Source organism: Clarias gariepinus, chromosome 21 (genome assembly GCF_024256425.1).
Source record: "Clarias gariepinus isolate MV-2021 ecotype Netherlands chromosome 21, CGAR_prim_01v2, whole genome shotgun sequence".
NCBI classification, from domain to species: Eukaryota; Metazoa; Chordata; class Actinopteri; order Siluriformes; family Clariidae; genus Clarias; species Clarias gariepinus.
This window is the reverse complement of record NC_071120.1, coordinates 3,083,224-3,103,906: the sequence shown is the minus strand read 5'-3', so window position 1 is coordinate 3,103,906 and position 20,683 is coordinate 3,083,224. Positions and strand designations below refer to the sequence as shown.

Sequence of the window (20,683 nt, the reverse complement as noted above, 5' to 3'; positions counted from 1 at the left end):
AGGGACAAATGTGATCGGTGCAAATATGACATATTTTCCGAATTGCGTAGATTTCTTTTGTATAGTGCTGCATTAACAGTACCGAGAGAAACATTTTCATCAGATTTGGTTTTTAGCGTTAGTACATGTGCTGGATTTAAGCACACAGACTGTATAATTGTGTAATGGCGTTAGCATTAGCTTTATGTCGCGCTGCACATCGCCGCTGTTTGCTTCAGTGTGTTAATGCTACGTGTTTACAGTCACAGCAGCTTCTGTGCGGAAACATCAGAAGGTAACTAATTATAATAAAATCATTAATACACATTGTACTTTAAGATAACTGGTTAGTCATCAGTATTATAATTCGTGTTGCCATAGATATAGACATCCGGGTACGGTGTTCGCCTCGCGCCGCTATGCGCATGCGCGTCCGCCATATTGGTGCGGTCAAGATTCAAGTGGCAAGAGGCAAAAGTTCTTCAGGCATTTTCACACAGGAAGTGATGTAATGGCAGATAATCTGTTTAAACAACCCAAAAATATTAAACTCACTCACTGTTGGATAAATAAAGGTATATCATATCTTAAATAACTAGACAATAAACTTTACTTAACATTAATTTACGTTTCCTCTTGTCACCGGCTGCTTTAAAAACCAAACTGAAAGTGACTCCGTTTTCCTCTTGATACCGTGATAACATTTTCAGGACCCATGGTGCCGTGTGTTTACTAAATCTTACACAAAATGCCAAAACACACACAAAATATATGCACATTTAGCTGGTATCTGCTTCAGCTCGGTTTGTTTGTTCGTATGCCGATGATGTTTCGTATTCTGAGGCAGATTTCTTGCAAAATTTCAGTTCTTAAGGCCAAAATTTTTAAAGCGGGGCATTTGTATGACGAGGCGCCGCTGTACAGTGTGATAGTGAGAGCCAGAGATCTCTACAACCTCAACTGTAATGTGCTTAATTCTGAACTGAATTTGATGAAGTTTTTTTGTTATAGACGTGATAAAGTGGAATTAAATTTCGTTACTGAGAGAGAATTTAATCAGATCAAAACATTCATCTTTCTCAGCTTCCTCTGTGACTTTAGGCTCTGATCTATGAACAGACATCAGCAAGCATTACTTAGAACTTCAGCTTATGTCGTTTTCTACAAAAAAACACAGACTTGTATATCTATATCAAATTTCATAAAGCACCTGGTTGCATCAACACGTGAAAAGTCCACATCTGTCCACAGTTACCAGTCCATGAACACTGTCACTAATGTTGATGATCTCAAGTCAAACATTTTATTTTTTTATCACTGTACCATAATAATATAATAATTCTATATATAACTGTCATAAAATACTGCAGTTAGTTTGCGCAAAGTTCTTCTGTTTGTGAGGCCAAATCCAATACATTCTTGTGTAATTTATTTTCCAACCATTTTTTAAATATTTTTTTTGCCCTCCTCAATTTAGTGACTACACAGACCCATGTCAAAAAATAACAAACGTGGTTCTGTATGTACTTTTCTATATCTACACACGTTACAACTTTGAGCCAGTATTTACATCCGGTTACCGTGGCTCAAAAATAAATATGGATGCAGTAGAAAAAGGGGAATGTTTAGAAATGTAAAGTTTTAACCTCTTCTGGGCATAAGTTTTAAATTTGAAATTTAAATTTAGTGACGTATTAGTTGCATTAGTTGATCCACAGTAGATCACATTCAGCCAGACGGAACTGGTAAATAAAACAGGTTCATTTTACTAAGAGTAGTGAATCTGCTGCAGTATTAGTTCTAGTCATGATATTATTTGACTCCTTTTCATTTATTTTTTGTTTATTTTTTGGTGATCAGATGTCAGCACAGATATAGGAAGTTTTGTTAGTGTCATCTGGCAAATCAAACCCAGTTTGAACAGGTAAAAATACAGCCTGTGCAGACAAGAGAGTTTAAGTGAGCAAAATGTAACGTGTGTGCATTATTTACTTATTAATTAACTCATGAATAATGTCCTTATACTGTTTACCACTCTACAGCTGTGTTAAACTCTATTTCACACTGTAATAGTTAAGGTTTAGGATTATTCTGGGGTTTTAACGTGTGCAGGACTGCGAGGAGAGATCCGTACAGGCCACAGATGTTCTGTTACACCTCCAGCACCTCGGGACTGAAAGAGCTAAAGCTTTTAGGGAAGAGCTGCATAATGTTCAGTAGATTAAGTATCCAGTATTACACACATTCTAACCATATTTTCAATCTACAACGGGTATGTTGGCCCCCAGAATAAATTTCTTTTGTTAGTTTATAACTTTCAGCGTATGCATAGTTTCTATTTTTTTTAAAAGGTGCTTAGGAAATTATAGTGGAACCTCGTATTGCGAGTGTTCCAACAAGTCTTGGTTTACGAGTACCGAGTATCATGTATAACGCATGCGCCTCTTGTTTTGACGCCAAGCGTCACGTGATCACAACTGAGCCAAAGTTTTTTCTCTCTCTTGCGCTGCGGAATTGTGGGTAATCGTCTCCCCTGCTGGGTCTTAGTGCTCGTCTCTTACTGGTATAATCAACATCCGTGCACGCGTTTACTGTTTACTATAACACTGTGACCACGTGTGTGTGTGAAACATATTTTATTTTGTGTCTGTATGCGTGTGTGTACAGCGCGTGTGTACAGCGCGTGTGTAAAGCAAAAGCAAGTCTCATTAGAGACGATAAAGATCCATTTTCTCTCTCTGTATCAAGTTCAATCACTGAACTGTATGTGTGTGCGCATGCGTCATTGAACAGCTTCTCTCACCTTCACACACAGTTAAAGTTTTGGGATTTCCATCATCTGGTCAAAATCTGACCTCCTGATATTCTCTTACTGTTTTATTAACCTTAGTTTTTTTTTTGTCACCTTTCTAAGTTTTGGCACAAAGTCGGAGCGAGATCAGCCGATACCCAAGATTTACACCAAAACAGGAGATAAAGGTTTCACACCTCCTCTAACTTTGTTAATTTTCTCTCTCTTTACTTTGTACATGGACATAAACACATTCAGCCTTAGTGTCATTTTAAGTTCCTGTTTTATTCTTTAAAGGGTTTTCCAGCACTTTCACAGGAGAGAGGCGGCCCAAGGAGGATCGTGTCTTTGAAGCTTTGGGGACGACAGATGAGCTCTCTTCTGCCATCGGGTGAGACACACACACACAGACACACATTTGTCTGTATATCATTATTAAAGCAGTGTATTAAAGTCTTCATCATACACACTCTTCCTCCCTCAGGCTGGCTCGAGAATTCTGTCTTGAGAAAGGACACACCTTCATCCCTCAGCTAGACAAGGTGTGTGTTTAGAAGATCTAACATTGGTTTCATTTCAGACATATGTTGTGTTTGGATGTGTGTGAGCACCATGAAGTGTCTCTGACTGCAGCTTTGTTGTTTCCATTCCCAGATCCAGTGTGTGCTGCAGGATGTGGGCTCGAACATGGCCACTCCTCACTCGTCAGCCCGAGAGAGTCACATAAGTGTGTGTCCAGTTTAATAAGCAGTGCGAGTAGTGAGAATGTGTACAGTGTGTTAGTTTCAGTGTGTTTTCCTTCTACACAGAGAAGACGCAGTTCAGCAGTGAGCCTGTGGTGGAGCTGGAGAGCTGGATCGACTCCTACACGGCCGAGCTTCCTCCTCTCACACACTTCATTCTGCCTGTAAGTTCCTTCACACAACCTGTGTTCACACCTGTGTGTCTCTGGTTCTCTCTCACTCTCTCTCTTTCTGCAGTCTGGGGGGAAAAGCAGCGCCGCCCTGCATGTGGCCAGAGCCGTGTGTCGCCGGGCCGAGCGCTGGTCAGTGACACACACGCACACACACAATGACACACACGCACACACACACACAGACAGAAATAATGTGGATTTGCACTATTGATTTATTTATGTATGATTATGAGGTCATTGTCGGGTCACACGTGTCACTTCCTGTCTCTCTGCAGCGTGGCTCCTATAGTGCGTTCAGGTGAAGCCGATCCTGACGTCAGCAGATATCTCAACAGGTGAAGATCAGGAGTTTCAAAGAGGAATGCTGAAGCTTTAAGTGTGACTTCTTCACCTGCTCTGATGTTCTGCTGTTACTCCACAGGTTGAGTGATTACCTGTTCACACTGGCCAGATACACAGCCATGAAAGAAGGAAACACTGAGAGGATCTACAGGAGACCTGAATGAACCTCCACTTTATTTAATAAAATCATAAAATTCATCCTGTTTGTTTATCTAAATCTTATTTATCCTGAGCTGGAGCTGAAACCATCTGTCTCTCACTCCTGATTCAGATGATTGTGATAATTACACTGCTTCAGTTAATTACACTTCAACACCACCAGTAGGGGGCACTTTGGGTTTGAATAAGACTGAGACTAAACTAAGACTTTGTTATTAAGACTAAACCTCACTGACTGTAGAGTTTTACTGAGATTGTGATCCTGTGTGTTTCATGTAGAGTTTTTATGGTTAAAGTTTGAGCTGAATTAAACAGTTCTCCAGTCACACACCACTACACAAGAGGAAACACTAAAACTGAACTGATTATAACTTCTACATGTATTTAACAGTCACAGATATCACACATGCTGATCAGAGCCAGAGGTTTAAAAATAGATTTAAAATGAATTCAGGATATAAAATGCATTCATATCATATCATCAGGAGATTGTTTAGTAATTAATCAATCAACGACAGTAAAATGAAAGTAAAATGAAACTGAGAACAAACACAGTACTGTGAGAGGTACAGTATGATTTAAAACCACAACTGGTCAGACCTGATCTAGTCCTGGCATCACAATGTTTTTGTTTCAGATTAATTAACATATTTTAGTGAAGATGTTGTTTATAATTATCAGTTCACAAAAATTAATTCACAATCATTTATGAAACACAGAGTCTCTGTTTAACACAAAACTGTCTGTTACATCAGTAAACTGTATAATAATGTAAATTAACCCTATTATGTGGTTTAGGTTTTAGTGGAAACTGCTGCTATTAAACAGATGAAGCAGAACAGTCAGATATAATATTATATATTTCACAATAACACTGTACAGTAACAGCTCTGGTGTATTTATCTCGCCATTGTGTGCCACTTCAGGGAGAAGAGACGTGGAATTAACCGGCGATCTTCCTGCAGATCCATCAGGTAATCCGTTGGCCTATCAAAACAGCCCGGCCAGACATTTTTCATCTTTAATGTGAATACAGAGAGACACTTAATTTCTTCGAATCTCCACGTTTCTCTGCGGTTTGATTTCATCGCGAGTCGATAGCTTGAAAAATGTAATGGAGTCAACAGGAAGGGAAAAGAATTTTACCCACAACCCCGTATCTCTCATACCCAAAGTGCATTAAACTATACCATTTCATCAGATTTGGTTTGGTTGCTTTCACACCAGACGAACCGTACCAAAGTAGAGCGGATAAAGCGGTCCGAGACCACCCCTTCAGGCAGGTTTAGGATCGATTGATTTGGTGCGCACCAAAGTACCGAGACTGCATTCACATCAACGCTAATGAAGCGAACCAAGGGACCAAACACGTTTGGTGCACACCAAATGCTGTAGGTGTGAAAGCACCCCAAATAAACACTGCTTTTCGCAGTGTTCATGAGTAAGGAACCGTCTACAAAGTGCAGCACCAGCCCATTAATGTGAATTTAAACAGCGCTGTGCAGTATAACAATGGAGTTTGGGTTTTGGAGTTTGGGTAAATTAGAATATGAACTTATGCAATCTTTTAAAAAAATAATTATAAATCTCGGAAATAAATTTTATTATTTAAAACTTGTGGAATGTGAATATAAGCACCCTTCACTGTATATAATAATCTCTATATAAGTATCTTTGTGTCTGAGCACTCATACTGTACATGTACACGTGACTGTTTCATATATTTGTATGTAAATGTTTGTGTGCATGAGTGAAGTTTATGGTTAATGGAGTGAGTTTTTATGTTTAACGTTTGAGCTGATTTAAACTGTTCACCACAAACCACAAAGTCCACAAACCCAGAGTTCAACTGAACTGATTATAACTTCTACATGTATTTAACAGTCACAGATATCACACACGTTGATCAGAGCCCGAGGTTTAAAAATGGCTTTAAAATGCATTTACAATATGCAATGCATGTGGATTTAATCACATGATCAGGAGTTTATTTAGTAATTAATTACAATATGTGAAAGCTCCCTAACAGTGAAATGAAAGTAAAATGAAACTGAGAACAAACAGAGTACTGTGAGAGGTACAGTACTATTCAAAACCACAACTGGTCAGACCTGATCTAGTCCTGGCATGGCTTTTCTGTTTTAGATTAATTAACATATTTTAGTGCAGATGAAGTTGTTTATAATTATCAGTTCACAAAAAATTAATTCACAATCATTTATAAAACACAGAGTCTCTGTTTGACACAAAACTGTATAATAATGTAAATGAACCCTATTATGTGGTTTAGGTTTTAGTGGAAGCTGCTGCTATTAAACAGATGAAGCAGAACAGTCAGATATATTATTACATATTTCACAATGACACTGTACAGTAACAGATCATTCAAAGGGACTTGTATAACAAAAATACATAAATTTATACACTCATGCAAACAAACATCCATTTATAATAAACACCGCCGGTCAGATTACACTATAATTATAATGAGTGCTGAGCTCAGATGAACAGAACAGAACAGCAGGAAACACTCACATCAAACATGATTAAATAAAAACCTCAAAAAAAAAATTATAATAATAATTATAATAATCCTTCATCCAAATACAGGAAGAAAATCACTCACCAGCATTACAGTAATGTGTGTCTTCCTCCTACGAACAATGTTACCCTCAACACTCTCTTCATTTATGAACAACAGATGTTTTTTTTTTTTTTTTTTACATCTAACTTAATTCTTCTACAAGTGTGCCGCATGATTGTATCCATTAACAGTGTTATATCACAATCCTAAATAAACGTAGTAAATAAGTCACTCCTAGCACACAGGATGCTGCTTCCTGCAAAAGTGTGAATCATTTAGAGTTCACCATTTGTAGGGTTACAGAGGAACGGTGACCATTTTACCACCACTTCTTTATCATATATGTATTCATAAAGGAATTATATATAAAAAGAGTCAGTATGGCAATACATGAATTACAACACAAAAGAATTGTGATATGTAACTGAAGTGCCTTTTTTGTTTCATATCTCTATTGTTTACTTTCATTTAGTGGCTGTAAGAGTAAAAACTGGCCCAGATGTAGAATAAGAGAGATGCCCTTAAGAGATATTTAAACATTGCATATATTTTATCATAAATCTATAAATCTATTTACTTCTTTAATATCTGTGTATATGCCATTTCTGAGACAACAAGGGGTGGAGCTTCAGTAGGCATTTCATCAATCACAGGCTGTATAATGACATCACCACATACGTTTGTCTCATTTTGGTTTAAATTAACACAGCTTGGCCACTTTATTGGGAAGACCTTCACTCCCGCACATTACTGCAGTCATCCTACCATCCAATCAGGTGGCAGCAGCACAACACATATAATCATGCAGGTATACTGTAGATATATAGGTACTGGTCAGGTGATGTTCACATCCCACATCAGAATGGGGGGAAACATCACATGACCACAGTGACTTGGTGACCATGGATTGGTGGTTAGTGCCAGATGATTTGGTTTGTGTGTTTTTGTGGTAAGTGTTGATCTCCTGAAACTTTCACACCCAACAGACAGGCAGGTCCAAAACTTTGGAGGACAAGACAGGGAGGAACAGAAATACTGCTGACTATTAATGATGTCGCCCTCAGAGTAATAAAGAACAGAAGTGATTTGTGAGTCAAAACCATTGCAGAGATAGAAAAAAGAAATATTGTACATCCTCTCTGTGTGTTGGTGAACTTCTTCTCTGTATGTTATTTAATCTCCATTAAACTCTGCGCTCGTCTCCCTCTCCTCATCTCCACTGAAAGAACAAACAGACAGAAACAGGATGAGCTCTGAGCTGAGACTGAATGTTACTTTTCTGCTGGATTTTCTCTCCACACACAGATTTTTTTTATCCCATATTACAGTGTAAACTACATCATGTCTTACTCTCTCAATTCAGCAGGAAGACATATTTGCACTTGGAGGAAAAGAATTGTCTTCATTTTTAAATCCACCACAAAGTGCACTAAACACTGTGTAGAAATAACATTATGTTTTATGGATCATAAACGTTCACTTACAGGGACTGATGGGAAAAGGTCCGAATCCTGAAACACAGATGATGGACAGACAGTTAGTATCATTTTTTTACAATTTGTCAATATAAAAGTGGGCAAAATGTTAAATAAATCCACCTGCAAGAAATTAGAATGTATTTAAAAACAAACTTTACATCTGCCTTCTCTGTCCTCTTGTGCAATAAGCAATGAAAACCAGCACTGCAACAATGATGATGATGTTGATGATCATAGCAGGTCGTGCTCTACCTGTTAAATCTGCACAGAGTCTTTATTATCTACTGCAGTAAGAAATCAGCTTTCACTCTCTACAGCTCGAGTTTTATCTAATTGTAAAAGTGTTTCCCGACCTGTCAAGATTCGACACTGGCTCACATTCAGCACTAACTCCTTCTCCAAGCTGCTGTGCTGAACCACGCAGGTGTAGGTGTGTTTCTGCAGCTCCTCAGCTGGGACTTTCAGAATGCTTCTCCTCTGGAAGCTTCCATCCTGGTTGGGTAATGTCTCTCTGAGCTCCATGTTTTCATGCACGTCCTCTCCGTCCTTCTGCCAGGTGATGTTTAGTGGTTTGTGGAAGAAACCTGTAGCGTGACACACCACCTCTGGAAAAGGAGAGTGTTTATGGAACACTGACACCTCAGGAACAACTGCAGAGACACACAGACACATCAACATTAAACATGTTTTTTTTTTTTTTATTAAACATGCTAACTTCATGCTAACCCTGATGAGGAATAATATGTATTCCTGGTGAAGATGTAGACACTAGAAGAGATTCTGCAGGAAAGAGGGAAGCAGCATGTCATGAGTTTAATCACACTGTTAAAAGCATCTGTTCATCTTTGTCTGTTTATATCATCTTTCTTCTTATTGAAGAAAAAATAAAGTTTTTCATGCATGATTGAGAGGGAACCTATACTGTAGCAGTATCCTCTAATTGTAAAATGCAGAGTTGCAAAGTATTTAGACTTTTGAAAAAAACAACACATAATATCTCCAAATGTAATAAAGATAAAGCCATATTAGTATTTACATTTGAAAGCCATAGGAGTAAAAGCATGTGGGTGTTTTTGTACTGTAGAGCTGTTAATGTGCTCTATACAGTAGGTGTGTGTTAAACACTGTGTGTCTGTGTATGTGTGTCACAGTTACAGTATAACAGTTCACACACTTTACCTTTGTTCCTCTGAGTCTCTTTGTAGTGAGACACGTACTTCTTTAGCCATTCAATGCAAACATTCTCCAGGTAGTTCTTCACATGATCATTATTTAAAGCAACACCATCCCTGGTGTACTTGGTGGTCACAGTTGGATGTGTCGAAGTGGTCCAGGTGAGAGTCTTTAGATCAAAGCTGATGTAATCTTCCCCATCGTAAGCGTACTGTTCGTATCCTATAGTGGTGTCATCATCATCATCATCAAACTCACATCCGTACATCCGCTGCCATGTGTGAACTCCTGCTCATGTGCATGTGCACACACACACACACACACACACACACACACACACAGATAATTGTGATAATTGTGATTTACTTTATATTTATTCCATTAATTTCTCTTTGTGTTTTTTCTTATGTTATTATACACAGAAGAGCTAAAAGTGCCACATGTTCACTGTGTGTCCAATCTAATGAATGTAAAAAATTTATGTTTATCCGCATGTACAGTATGTTTATTTGTGTGTGTCTGTGTGTGTGTGTGTGTGTGTGTGTGTGTGTGTTAGTGTGTTTGTTTTCTTCAGAATAAAACATCAGCTTAAACTCCACTTTTTCCCTGTACCCAGAGGAAACCCACCAAGCATGGGGAGTGTGATTAGATACGAGCTCTCAAGTTGTAGATCACACTCCACACATAACTGAACGCAACAGCACTAATGCAGCAGTGTATAAACACACACTGCAGTTTATCTCTGCAGTTCCTAGAAGTGTGCATGTGTGCGTGTGTGCTCTTACCTTCAGTCTTATTAAAGCACTGCGTCAGTATACCCATACTGACTCTGAAGGTCTCCTGAGCATCCCGCATTTTCCATGTCTCACTGTCCCAGTAATCTTTTCCCACATTCTTCTCTATCCACTCCGTCTTCGGGATCATTTCCCTGATCTTACTGTCGTAGTAGTCGAACTGCTGTCCATTCAACTGACCCACAGCAGTGAATTCTGGGAAATTTATTCCTGGTGTAACTCCAGTGTAGATGTACTGCAGAGTGTGTTTAACTGTAACAGTAAACACACACACACACACACACACACACCCACACACACAGAACATTATATATCAGTAAATTATCACTCTAAATGAGCCGATGTTTCATGTCTATTACCCAGAAGGCCTCTGTGAAAGAGTTGGTCCTCTCGTCGTATTAGAGAAAAACACAGGCCATGCAGACACTCAATATGCAGAATTAAAGGGATACACAGGCAGGAGGCGGAGATTTAAAACAATTATGTTAATAAGTAATTATATAACCTAACAATATACTAATAATACTCACTAATTTACCTATTCTTTATTATTATACTCCTTTTCTAACTTTAATCAAGTAGAAAACTGTAGAAAAGTCTACAAGACGTAAGGAAAGGACGACCCGTACACACAGAGGGCAAGAAATATGGAACTTGAATGCAGAAAGAAAAGTACAGAAAGTACATTGCCAAGATTTAGCAAACTAAGTTTATTAGAGATGTTTAGGAAAAGTTATAGAAATAACTTTTAGTTCCAGTTTTTTCGGACACAGAGCACAAATGGCCGACTTCCCTTTTTTAAAGCTAGGAAACAAAAGGATCGATAATCAATATTCAAATTCATTACTATCCCTGACTACTACAGCTAACACTATCACTCTATATTACACTTCATAACCAAACTTCATCAATGATGGTTGTGAATTGTTTCTAATAATAATTAATTAATTATATTAATTAATATAACTATATTTACTGATCCATACAGTGGAACCTTGAATTATGAGCGTGATTTGTTCCAGAAGCGGCTCGTATTTCAAAACACTCATAAACCAAAGTGAATTTTCCCATAAGAAATAATAAAACTCAAATTATTCATTCCACAGCCCCCCCCCTCCAAAAAAAAAACATAAAAATAATTAACACAAAATATTTAGTAAAGATAAAACAAATTAACCTGCACTTTCCTCTAAAAAAAGTAAAAAATAAATCCTGACAGATGTTTCCATTTACGTGCGCAGGCACTGTCTGTGTGTGTGTGTGTGTGTGTGTGTGTGTGTGTGTGTGTGTGTGTGTGTGTGTGTGTGTGAAGCTGTGTACACACACATTAACGAAAAGACTGTTTTATCTGAAAAATTCACAAGGAACATATCTAATGACACTCGCATAAGCGACACACTAACGGAATCACTGCTGTAAAGTAAAAATAAAACAAACTAACCTGCACTTTACCTTTGAAAAAAATCACGACAGAGCAGTGTTTCCCTTAGAGAGAGTGTGTGTGTGTGTGTGTGTGTGTGTGTGTGTGTGTGTGTGTGTGTGTGTGTGTGTGTGTGTGAAGGCAAGAAGAGCAGGGGTGTGTGTGTGAAGACGAGAAGAGGTCATGTGTATGTGTGTGTGAAGGAGCATGGTGTTGGACAAGATGCGCACAAATGCAGGCTGATACAGAGAGGGAGAGAGAAAATGGATCTTTAACCTCTTTAATAAGACTTGCTTTAGCTTTACATGCGCTGTACACACAAACACAAAATAAAATATGTTTTACACACAAACAAGTGGTCACAGTGTTATAGTGCACGGATGTTGATTATACCAGTAAGAGACGTGCACTAAGACCCAGCAGGAGAGACGATTACCCACAATTTCGCTGCATAAGAGAGAGAACTGGCTCAGTTATGATCACGTTATGCTCTGCAACAAAACAAGAAGCGCATGAGTGATACATGATGCTTGTTACTCGTAAACCAAGACTTGCTAATTTTTCAAGTCAAAATTTATAAAAATTCTTTGCTCGGCTTGTGGAACACTTGTAAACTGCGTTACTCACAATCAGAGGTTTTACTGTATATGTATACATATATTATCAAACGTCAATGTTTAAAATCATATTGGTTAATGATCAAAAAATGAGTTAGGAATAGGATTATCTTATAAATCAAAATTTTAATGATCAGTCTTTTAAATTGGGAAAAATAATGATAATAATAATGAAATAATAATAATAACCAGGGACTGATTTTTTTCATCAAATGACCTTGCCATCCTGGATGACCAGAAAAAAGAGGATACTCTTTGGAAGGTCAGGACTCTTTTAAACAGAAACCAAATTTATGATTCCTTTTTCAGGCCAGTGTCCTGTGCACCAATCTGAGCCTGGGAAACCAAATCGCACAGGTTGGAGGGTCTTCGTGTTTGTCAGTCCCATTGGTTTGGTGTTTAATTTTGAAGTCTACAGGAGTCAAAACACATTTTAAGACAAGCAGGGGATTGTAAGAAATGCTGTTGTTTGCATGGCAGGGTCACTACCAGGAGGATCCCACCTATACCTACACCAATATTTCACCTCTATCAAAGTGCTGGATCGCTTAAAGGAATCTTCATCTTTTTTAAGTCTGTAAGTCTTAAATGTCCAGTGACAATGAACAGGAGAGAGGCGCATCAGAGATGATAGTCAGGAAACATTTGGAGATCGCTATAACAAAATGCCTGGAGAACAAGAAATGTCCTTTGGCATCTTCCATCCATGGAATAGAGCCTCAGGATATCTGCCCAAGATGGTTAACAAAAGACAAGCACGATGTTACTGCATCTACAGTATACGTGTTGTTGCAACAGAGTTTAATAAAATCATGGGCGGAGTGGACCACATGATCAGCCTCTATCCAATGTCAAGCTGCACAAGGAAATGGACTGTCCGCACCATCCTATGTTGCTTTGATCTGGCTGCCACAAACATTTGGATCCAGTACAGATCAGACCACCTGGCCTCTGAGAAACTGGCAAAAGACCAGACTTTTTCTATAGCTACATGTGTATTTTATTAGAGCTCAAGCACTATGACATCAGCACTATGTCATCATAGTGTTTAAAGAGCCGTATGGTTTTTGTAGGATTTTTTTATTATTATTTTTTTTAACATTTTGGGCTTATTGGGGATATCAACATGCTCAAAAACTTACAAAAATTGGCAGACATTGAAATCTGCTGCCATTAGGATGGCAGAAAGTCTGGGCGTGGCTCGAGACCCTTACACGAGATTTTGCTGCAGAGCTCATACACACTTGCACGAATGACAGCTCATTAAGCTAAACAAATTTCACATTGCATGTCATGGGCTCAACTCAACAGAAAGGCAGTTATTTTGTCTGCCAAAACACACCTGAAGGAATTTAATACACTCTTCCCAGGGAATTATGCAATCGACACTGAACCGGGCCTATGTGATCTAAAAACATTGAGGACGCAAATTTTTGATATCTCAAACTAGGCAACTGTGTTGATGCCTTAAACATACACCAAAAACTGGCTAAGAACCTTCTGTGGAACATCATGCTGAGTGACATCACATTCAGTAACATCACATTGAGTGACATCATAGCCTTGCCCGGGTGGTGATGACGCAGGGTGCTTGGGCCCACTCATTGTTGCTTCCAACTATATTACTTATTATATTATATTGTAATTATATAACTACAGTATATTATATATTACTAAATAGAACAAAAATTCATTGTACAGTAATTATCGACCCAGTGTCTATTACAAGAGACATGTTTTAACTAATAAATAAATGACAGTTTTGAAAAAAAAAATCAGTGGGACATGTTTCTGACATCTCAGAATGTGACAAGCTCAGACTTGTGTTATATAAAAAAAAAATATATGAAAACTTTTTTTCTTTCGGGTCTTAGGAGGATATGATGTAATCTTGAGATAAAAATAAAAATAACTATAAGCATAATAAGGACAGGTGAGACATGACTGTTGGGAAGGGAATAGGAAAATAATAAGATTATTATGCATCTTGGAAAAAAACCCAAAACTTTCTCCGATGAAAAAATTAAGCCGGAGAATTTAAATTTGAAAGACCAATAAAACCAACGCGGACATACCTAAATAATAAATAAAAGATGAAATAAGAGGGAGGAAAAGTATGAAATTGGGAGTCACCACACCACTAGGCCCCATACATAATGAATATTAAATAAAAATTGGATCGAACAAAGAAAAACGGAGGAGCGATGAGGCACGTGTCAGGTATATAAACCCATGTGAAATTAAGGAAGCTCGGAACTTTGAGGACTTTGTGATAGAACTTTGTGGGGTGTCTGTCTGTGTGAATGGTTCAGAGCTGTCTTATACGTAAGTCTTCAATAAACCTTTTTTGCTTTTACTCAACTCAAAATTTGGTAAAATTAAAAACCATTTGCCATGACAAGTACAAACAATACGATAAATACAACAAAAAACTCCTCTGTGTAACATCAGCACATTAAATCCCAATAAAACATTCAAACTTTAATAAGACACACTTAATTTGTTTTTCTGTTTTGTTTATGTTCTGTACACTTTGGCCCTCATCCTAAAATCTAGTCTGACACTCCTGCTCCCCAGCGCCTCCTAGTGTTATATAATATAAATATATATATATATATATATATATATATATATATATTAAATATATATATAGTTATATAAATATAATAAAGAGTAAACATTAACATTACAGAGTAAATAATTATAATAAAGAGTGTAAACATTAACATTAGAGAGTAAATAAATATAATAAAGAGAGTAAACATTAACATCATAAAGTAAATCAATATAATAAAGAGAGTAAACATTAACATCATAGAGTAAATAAATATAATAAAGAGAGTAAACATTAACATTATAGTAAATAAATATAATAAAGAGAGTAAACATTAATATTATAGAGTAAATAAATATAATAAAGAGAGTAAACATTAACATCATAAAGTAAATCAATATAATAAAGAGAGTAAACATTAACATCATAGAGTAAATAAATATAATAAAGAGAGTAAACATTAACATTATAGTAAATAAATATAATAAAGAGAGTAAACATTAACATTATAGAGTAAATAAATATAATAAAGAGAGTAAACATTAACATCATAAAGTAAATCAATATAATAAAGAGAGTAAACATTAACATCATAGAGTAAATAAATATAATAAAGAGAGTAAACATTAACATTATAGTAAATAAATATAATAAAGAGAGTAAACATTAATATTATAGAGTAAATAAATATAATAAAGAGTGTAAACATTAACATTAGAGAGTAAATAAATATAATAAAGAGAGTAAACATTAACATTATAGAGTAAATAAATATAATAAAGAGAGTAAACATTAATATTATAGAGTAAATAAATATAATAAAGAGTGTAAACATTAACATTATAGTAAATAAATATAATAAAGAGAGTAAACATTAACATTATAGTAAATAAATATAATAAAGAGAGTAAACGTTAACATGATAAAGTAAATCAATATAATAAAGAGAGTAAACATTAACATTATAGAGTAAATAAATATAATAAAGAGAGTAAACATTAACATTATAGAGTAAATAAATATAATAAAGAGAGTAAACATTAACATTATAGTAAATAAATATAATAAAGAGAGTAAACATTAACATTATAGAGTAAATAAATATAATAAAGAGAGTAAACATTAACATTATAGTAAATAAATATAATAAAGAGAGTAAACATTAACATTATAGAGTAAATAAATATAATAAAGAGAGTAAACATTACAGACCTGCTGATGAAAAATGAAGAGAAAATATGAGGAAAATCAGAGTTTTTATAACTGCACTGCAGCGACACATCTCTCAGTCTAAAGTCTAACACAGTAAGAGAGAAAATTAACAATAATTTCTTATTTGCTAGTTTATTCTTCACTAAAACTACGGACCCTCTCACATGGTCATGTGATAAAACAAACTCGTGCGCACTGAATACTAAACCGCGCAGATTAATAAACCTGAGCGCGCTGATTGATTAACAGGTGTTGTGTCGAAGTTGGTTCCCCCATGCGTTTCTCTTCTCCCCACCCACGCGCATTCAGAGAAAGACTCGCCCGCGAGAGGTTGTGCGCGTACACCGCGGTGAAGTTGCTTTGAAGTTGGACGTTGGATATTCGCGCGCCGCCTTCTAGATTCCGACTTGAGGCGGAGATTCGCTAACAGACTCCGCGACAGAACCTCACCTAGTGCGAGAGTTATAGGGACCGTCTGTAAATTACTGTCCACCTAAAATATTTATATTATAGAGATTAATATTAGAGATAAATAAATAAATGTCACTATTAGTGTCAGTGTGATGCATGGTGGTGTATCATGACTTTGCATATTATCACTTTGCATATTTATTAATATTTGTTTAGGAAATTTTAGTGATTTTATTTTAATAACCTCCAAGTCATGTATTCTATTGTCTCTATCCTTAAATGTGTGGCCACCTGACCTGCAGAGGGCACAACCTTTTTATTAAATATTATCACTTTGCATATTTATTACTAATTTTAGTTAACTGATTTTATTTCAATAACGTCCAGGTCAGGTGACCTATTGCCTCTAAATCTATTCTAAAATGTGTGGCCACCTGTTCTGCAGAGGGCACAACCTTTTTTTTATTTAATATTAATACTTTGCATATTTACTAATAATTTTTATAGTTTTTTAAAATGATTTTATATCAATAACTTCCAGGTCATGTGACCTGTTGCCTCAAAATCTATTGTAAAATGTTATGCAGAGGGCACAACCCTTTTATTGATTATTAGCACTATGCGTATTTATTATTATTTTTTTATAGACATTTTAAAAAATTAATACCTTTTAGGTCATGTAATGTATTGGCTCACAATCTACCACTGACCATCTACAGATTCTAAACGTTTTTTTTAACACCTGGAATGGAAGAGGCATAGAATTTTACACAGCTTAAAAAATGAAACTTATCATAACATACGGTGTGCTGTTTTTTAATCACTCCATAAACAACCCATGATTTATTTATGCTATTTTACCAATGGAATAATTTTCCTTGGTACTTTTTGACACAATATTTAAATTTAATATTTTCTATGAAAAAAAAAAAAGGAACCAATAGCAATGCTGATTACTTTTATAGTCAGTTTGGGTTAATTTCAGATAAAGGTGAGTTTGTAACCTACTTAGTTAATATCATGCAAATTGAATGCAAATTATCTTGTATTATTATTATTATTATTATTATTATTATTATTATGTATCTGTCTCTATGATGGCAAATACGGTTTTGCTCCACTTTACTTAAAAGACATGTTTGAAAATAAATATCAGACAAAATCTCACCAGTGTTACTTGTTTCCTGACCACAGGGAGAGTCTGTGCACTGTTACTGTCAGATACTGTTTCCCTTATATTTTCCTTATATATCTTAACAGTCTGATAAGAGGTTTCCACACTTATCAGACTGTTTCTGCTGATTTGTTTCCCCGCCACAGATGAATTAGCTGAGTTTTATCCTTCTATGTTCATTACAGCAAGGGAAACACATTCCGAAGGATAGAATTGTCTCTGTACTGTTCCCACTCTGCTGTCTGTGTAAGTTCTTATGTATAAGACTGTTACTGCGGCTTTCTGGGTTTCATCATTCTTACACTAAGTATGTTTATATTTAGAGGTAGAATGTTAGACTGTTACTGCTCACTTGTTTATAACCCGAATTCCGGAAAAGTTGGGGCTTTTTATTTTTTATTTAAATACAATAAAAACTAAAAGACTTTCAAATCACATGAGCCAATATTTTACTCAAAGAGGGGAATTTTACACTTTTATCCACTAAATGAGCTCATTTTAAACTCAAAAAAGTTGGGACGCTGGCAACAAAGTGTTGGAGTGTCAAACATGGAGATATGCCGTGTTAATGAAATGTTGCTTATAATAGAGAATCTAAAATAAACAGTTGTGTACATCAGTGGCGGCTGCTAACTTTTGAAACAGGGAAAGCTCATATTAGGCCTTCATCATAAAATTCATTATGTTATAGCACCGTCTGCGTCTGCCATTATGCACAGCTTGCTAGCTGGCTAGTTTCCTCTTCCACGAGCTACTTTAATTATATGAACGAACTAACTTTACAAGGTTGAAACAAGGAGCAAAGTCAAGAACGCTATAATATGTTTTTTAATAGAATTTTTTTTTATATATTTAAATATAATATAATATATAATATAATATTATTTAAAGAATGATTTGTACAAACAAAAATGGTTTATATCACCAGCAAACAATACAGAGTGCAGCATCGTCGTACCAGTTCACCTGCAAATCCGCATGGGACTGAACTCGAATCTCTGTAGGGCTAATGTATACTTAAGACATGCTGTTAATCAAAAAAGGGGTTCCGCCCTTTAAACAGCTCCTCCAATCATCATGCAGCATCCCAGCGTCCTGGCCCTGGCGGGACATAATCGCAGCGTTTATCCAATGACCGCCTAGTTTCAAAGCACTGAAAAAAAAAACGTTCAAAGCAGCCGCATTGAAGTCAATGGACGCTGGGCTTTAACGGGGAAATGCACTGTGACGCTACGGGAATGTATGCGGAGAAAATCAAGTTAGCCGACCTGCTATATCTAACTGATTCTGAACGAACTCGTCTTTGAGATGAACGTTTTCTAACGCATTTTTGGTCAATAAAATGTTTATACAATAGTACATAATTGGACCATTAATTTTGTGACATTATAGGGGAAGCTGAGCTTCCCTTGCAGTCTTAAAGAAACCGCCACTGGTGTACATTCAAATAATTTAATGTACGTATATAAAATGTATATACTGTATATCCTTGTATAAATAATATTATTTTAATTTGAGTGCCATGGATAATGCTTAAAACTTCATGAATGCAGCTAGTTTTTTATTGATTTTATGCTACGCGACATGCGTGAGTCTGTGCAGGATCTGTGGTGCTGTAAGAGCAGAGTTTAATTTATTATTTCTAACACTGTCGGCTGTTTCAAAGCTTCATCTTCACTGTTACTAAAAAGTCGTACAGTATTAGTTACCTGTGGAGACAGCATACGACATGTTCTTTATTGGACCAGTTAAACATGACTTTTATGAGCTCTGTGTCACTCAGTGTTACTAAAACTTCTCTCCTCCTCACACATCTCTGCCTGGACATCATTTTCTCACTACCCCTAACAGTTAGGACACATCCGGAGCTCTCCTACAGTTTGGTGGAGATAGGAGTGATTTCCTATTTTAAGAATTTTGATCAATAGTTCTTATTCCTACTCCTGTAAATGGAACTAAAATAGCATCATTGTGAGAATTGTTGGCCACTTAAAAGGGATTTTATACCCTAAGACACGTAGAAAATATGGGCCTTGATCTCTGACTCTAACCCCAGACTTTCATGTTCTTGCACACAAAGACGTTTTTTTGGAACTAGTGCCTCATTTCTATTGGTTTGATTTGCTTGATTTTTCATTGTTTGTTTGACGTTGCAAATCCACATTTTGAGATTTACTTGTTTAGCTTTCCATTTATATTAAAGTTATTTTTGAAAATACTTTTTTGCCTTTTTCTTTGAAATAAATATATATGGGTCAAACTTGACCTATAACACCATAGATGCTACTATAGTAATTAATATTAAAATATATAACAAATTTATTTAAGAGATGTGTTCTAATACCCCTCAGTAAAAGTCAGGTAACATAACCTTTTATTTATTGAAAAAAATTATCTTGAGGTTCATTTAATTATTTTTTTTTATTGAAAACGAGAGGTATGCTGTTAAAGTAAAAGCTCACGAGGTCACAGCAAAATTATTAAAAACATTCTTTTAAATGGACAAGGAAGAGTAACAAAGTAACCAAGAGGTAAGGAGAAAAAATGGATGACAAATAATTGTTTTGAGGGTAATATGGCTGATTTAAGAGACGGGTCAAAACCAACCCGTTAACATAAGAAATAGTAACAGAAAGCTTACATAAGAGGAAGGTTAAAAAATATAAGTTGCTCTGGAGAAGAGCATCTGCCAAATGTAAACATCCCACCCAGAACATTACAGCAGTACTTATACGATATTATACAATATAGAGAGCTTATACAAATTGTGAATTTATTAACACCCCACCCCACCCCACCTCACCTCTGTCCTAGTTTTCCCAGAGGTGGAAAGTAATGAATTACATTTACTCGCATTACTGTAATTGAGTAGATTTTTTGTGTACTTGTACTTTTTAAAGTAGTTTTTAAAATCTGTAATTTTACTTTTACTTAAGTATGTTTTGTTTAAAGTATTGTACTTCACTACATTTTAAATCATATTCACTACTGAGTAAAAAATAAATGAATGAAAATGAAAAAATACAAATAATACAACGGGGAAGGAAAAATAATGCACCCCAGAAACCACTGCACTGAT

General features: G+C 35.9%; 2 protein-coding genes across 2 annotated transcripts; one reads left to right on the top strand and one right to left on the bottom strand.

Annotated features, from left to right (window-relative positions):
- LOC128509197 (corrinoid adenosyltransferase MMAB-like) lies at positions 1-4,226 on the top strand. Its single transcript, XM_053480821.1, has 9 exons — positions 1-274; positions 2,894-2,958; positions 3,068-3,161; positions 3,255-3,312; positions 3,425-3,497; positions 3,580-3,677; positions 3,751-3,815; positions 3,962-4,021; positions 4,108-4,226. Exons 1-9 carry the CDS (start codon positions 165-167, stop codon positions 4,190-4,192), a joined length of 708 nt encoding a protein of 235 aa, XP_053336796.1. The 5' UTR covers positions 1-164; the 3' UTR covers positions 4,193-4,226.
- A 4,021-nt stretch (positions 4,227-8,247) lies between these two features.
- Positions 8,248-16,089, bottom strand: LOC128509717 (popy class I histocompatibility antigen, alpha chain E-like). Its single transcript, XM_053481551.1, has 5 exons — positions 16,020-16,089; positions 10,208-10,468; positions 9,429-9,710; positions 8,603-8,899; positions 8,248-8,282 (listed from the first exon to the last, which is right to left on the bottom strand). The coding sequence occupies exons 1-5, from the start codon at positions 16,087-16,089 to the stop codon at positions 8,248-8,250; spliced, it is 945 nt and encodes a 314-aa protein (XP_053337526.1).
- Positions 16,090-20,683: the final 4,594 nt, after the last annotated feature.